The sequence below is a fragment of the Bufo gargarizans genome, chromosome 4 (genome assembly GCF_014858855.1).
Source record: "Bufo gargarizans isolate SCDJY-AF-19 chromosome 4, ASM1485885v1, whole genome shotgun sequence".
NCBI classification, from domain to species: domain Eukaryota; kingdom Metazoa; phylum Chordata; class Amphibia; order Anura; family Bufonidae; genus Bufo; species Bufo gargarizans.
This window is the reverse complement of record NC_058083.1, coordinates 149002647-149005026: the sequence shown is the minus strand read 5'-3', so window position 1 is coordinate 149005026 and position 2380 is coordinate 149002647. Positions and strand designations below refer to the sequence as shown.

At 49.2% G+C, this 2380-nt stretch overlaps 1 protein-coding gene across 1 annotated transcript; it reads right to left on the bottom strand.

Annotated features, from left to right (window-relative positions):
* Positions 1-382: 382 nt before the first annotated feature.
* On the bottom strand, positions 383-2058 carry RAP2B (RAP2B, member of RAS oncogene family). Its single transcript, XM_044289618.1, has one exon. The coding sequence runs from the start codon at positions 1883-1885 to the stop codon at positions 1334-1336; it is 552 nt and encodes a 183-aa protein (XP_044145553.1). The 5' UTR covers positions 1886-2058; the 3' UTR covers positions 383-1333.
* Between the last annotated feature and the right edge of the window lie 322 nt (positions 2059-2380).

Here is a 2380-nt window from a genome sequence, read left to right as displayed (position 1 = left end):
ACTGACCATCTTGTCACGGAGGCCATCACGGACACTGACGCTTTGGCACCTTTGTTCTAACAGACCAAAGGGACTTAGGGTCTAAACCCCCTACTCATCAAAACTTTGGAGAGGTCTCTACGAGAGCAGCTTTCCACACATGGAAGCAGGCCACTCCTCTGGTAGAAGGTAACATACAACGTAGCAGAATAGTAACCATGAAAAGGAGACAACTGGAAACTAAACTTTGCGTATTTTTTTTTTTTTTAAGATTATTGCAACATTTTACCACTCAGTAGGCAACATCAATCCGAGGAGGCCTGGCATAGCACCCACCATACTTTCACGAGCACCCCTTCAAGTCACCCCCACCCATAAAACAAAGGAAAGAAGCCACATCACATTATGTCACAAGGAGTCTGTATTCAACATATTTTAAAACAGAAAACATGTTCTAGCATGTCCAAGAAATAAAATGACACTTGTGAATAGTACATCACATTTTCCTTAAGATCTCTGGCCTGTGTGCAATGATAAAACCACTGCCTGCCAGGTAAAAGTTAAAAGGAGTAATAAGACCGAGACCCTTCCTGTGCCATGTGCCATGGTGGGAAGGCATGACACGAAGAGTTAACCAACTACCACCCCCACCCCCCCTTAAAAAATGTGCAAGACATGGAAATGACATTTACAGGCTCAGATATAGGTTCCAGGGACAATAGATCCCTTTGTCCATGCTTGTTCAGTGTGATTACCCAGAGGAAACGGTTAAGTAGTTTGCAGAATAGGAGATAATGGGATTTTGGGGAGATTTCACAGGTTGGCACCGGCTGGAACTGCTGAATTTTGAAGGCACTCTAAGGACACTGGGTGCTGGAGACCCTGGCACGAGCTAGTCATTATTTCATCGTCTATTAAATATAACTGGGCATCAAAAACGGTTATCGCCAGCACATGGCGGAAAAGACACCCAACATCTTCACAGCTGATAAAAAAAAAAATATTAACAATCTTCCCAAAAACTCCCATTTTATACAGCAGGTAAACAAAATAGATCCCCCCTCTGGCCCCCACACATCAGCAGGGGGTGCAGACTAGATGTGCAATACTTCTGAATGGATACTCTGTAACAAGAAGCCCACTTTGCATAGAAGTATGTGAAATGACAGGCGGGCTTGGATCACAGCACGATCCTGTCCTCATCCCCCCCATAAGCAAACTTTTGCAGACCCCCAATACACATGAGGGGACATCTCAGCAGGACACATCCTTTTCAGAGCTGGAATCCATAGATGCAAAGTTGGTTGCAAGAAGTGACAGGGTGCATTGTAAACCAGTTGGGTGGGGGGCCACCTCAGAGGATGACACAGGAGGAGCAGCACTGGTCGTCTCCATTGGGCTGGGAGGAGTAGTTCATCTGCCTGACAATCTCAGCAAACAGTTCGTCCACAGAGGCTTTGTTTTTGGCAGAAGTTTCCAGGAAGGGACAGTTCCAGTCTTCGGCCAAAGCTTTGCCTTCCCCAAAAGAGACCTCCCTTTCCCCCTCCAGGTCCACCTTGTTGCCCACCAGGATCATGGGCACCTTCTCGTACCTCTTGACCCTGATGATCTGATCCCTCATGGGCTTGATGTCCTGGAAGCTCTGCTGATTGACCAGGCTGTAGACCAGAATAAAGCCCTGGCCGTTCTTAATGTACAGATCCCTCATGGAGGCGAACTGCTCGGTGCCCGCGGTGTCCAGGATCTCCAGCACGGAGGGCGACGAGTCCACCTCGATCTCCTTCCTGTAGAAGTCCTCAATGGTGGGGTCATATTTCTCTATGAAGGAGCCGGTGACAAACTGGACCGTGAGGGCGGATTTCCCCACCCCGCCCGAGCCCAGCACAACTACTTTGTATTCTCTCATGGCTCCTCGCTGTCTGCTGCTGCACTGAGAGGAAAGGCAGCCCTCACCCGGAGGAAGTCACTTCATGGGCTCCACATGCAACAAAGAAGACTGGGCTCAGCTGTGCTCGCAGCCCCGCCGCTCTCCTACGCTGCCTGCTGGCTCTCCATTCCTCTCTGAGGCAGCCCACACTCTACTTATCTTGAATTACACTTGCAGTTTGGAAGTTCTTTGCAGCCATTGGCTGTCGGAGCTGTCACTTTACAAAGTCGCCTCGTGATTGGCTAGGCTGATTAGCTGCAGAGAAAGTCCTCTCATTAGTCAAGCGTGAGTCATTGCTCATTGGCTGCCGGAGCGCGGCCTGGGATTGGTCGGTGCGTGGCATTGCGCTCGGGATTACACGGATCCCTCACATGAATCACCTAATAACATTTCATTAGACAAAGCTCATGACTGCTTTTCCTGTCAGAGGGCACCAAAGTTTTCCTCTTCTGCGCCTGGGAAAGCTGGGTGACA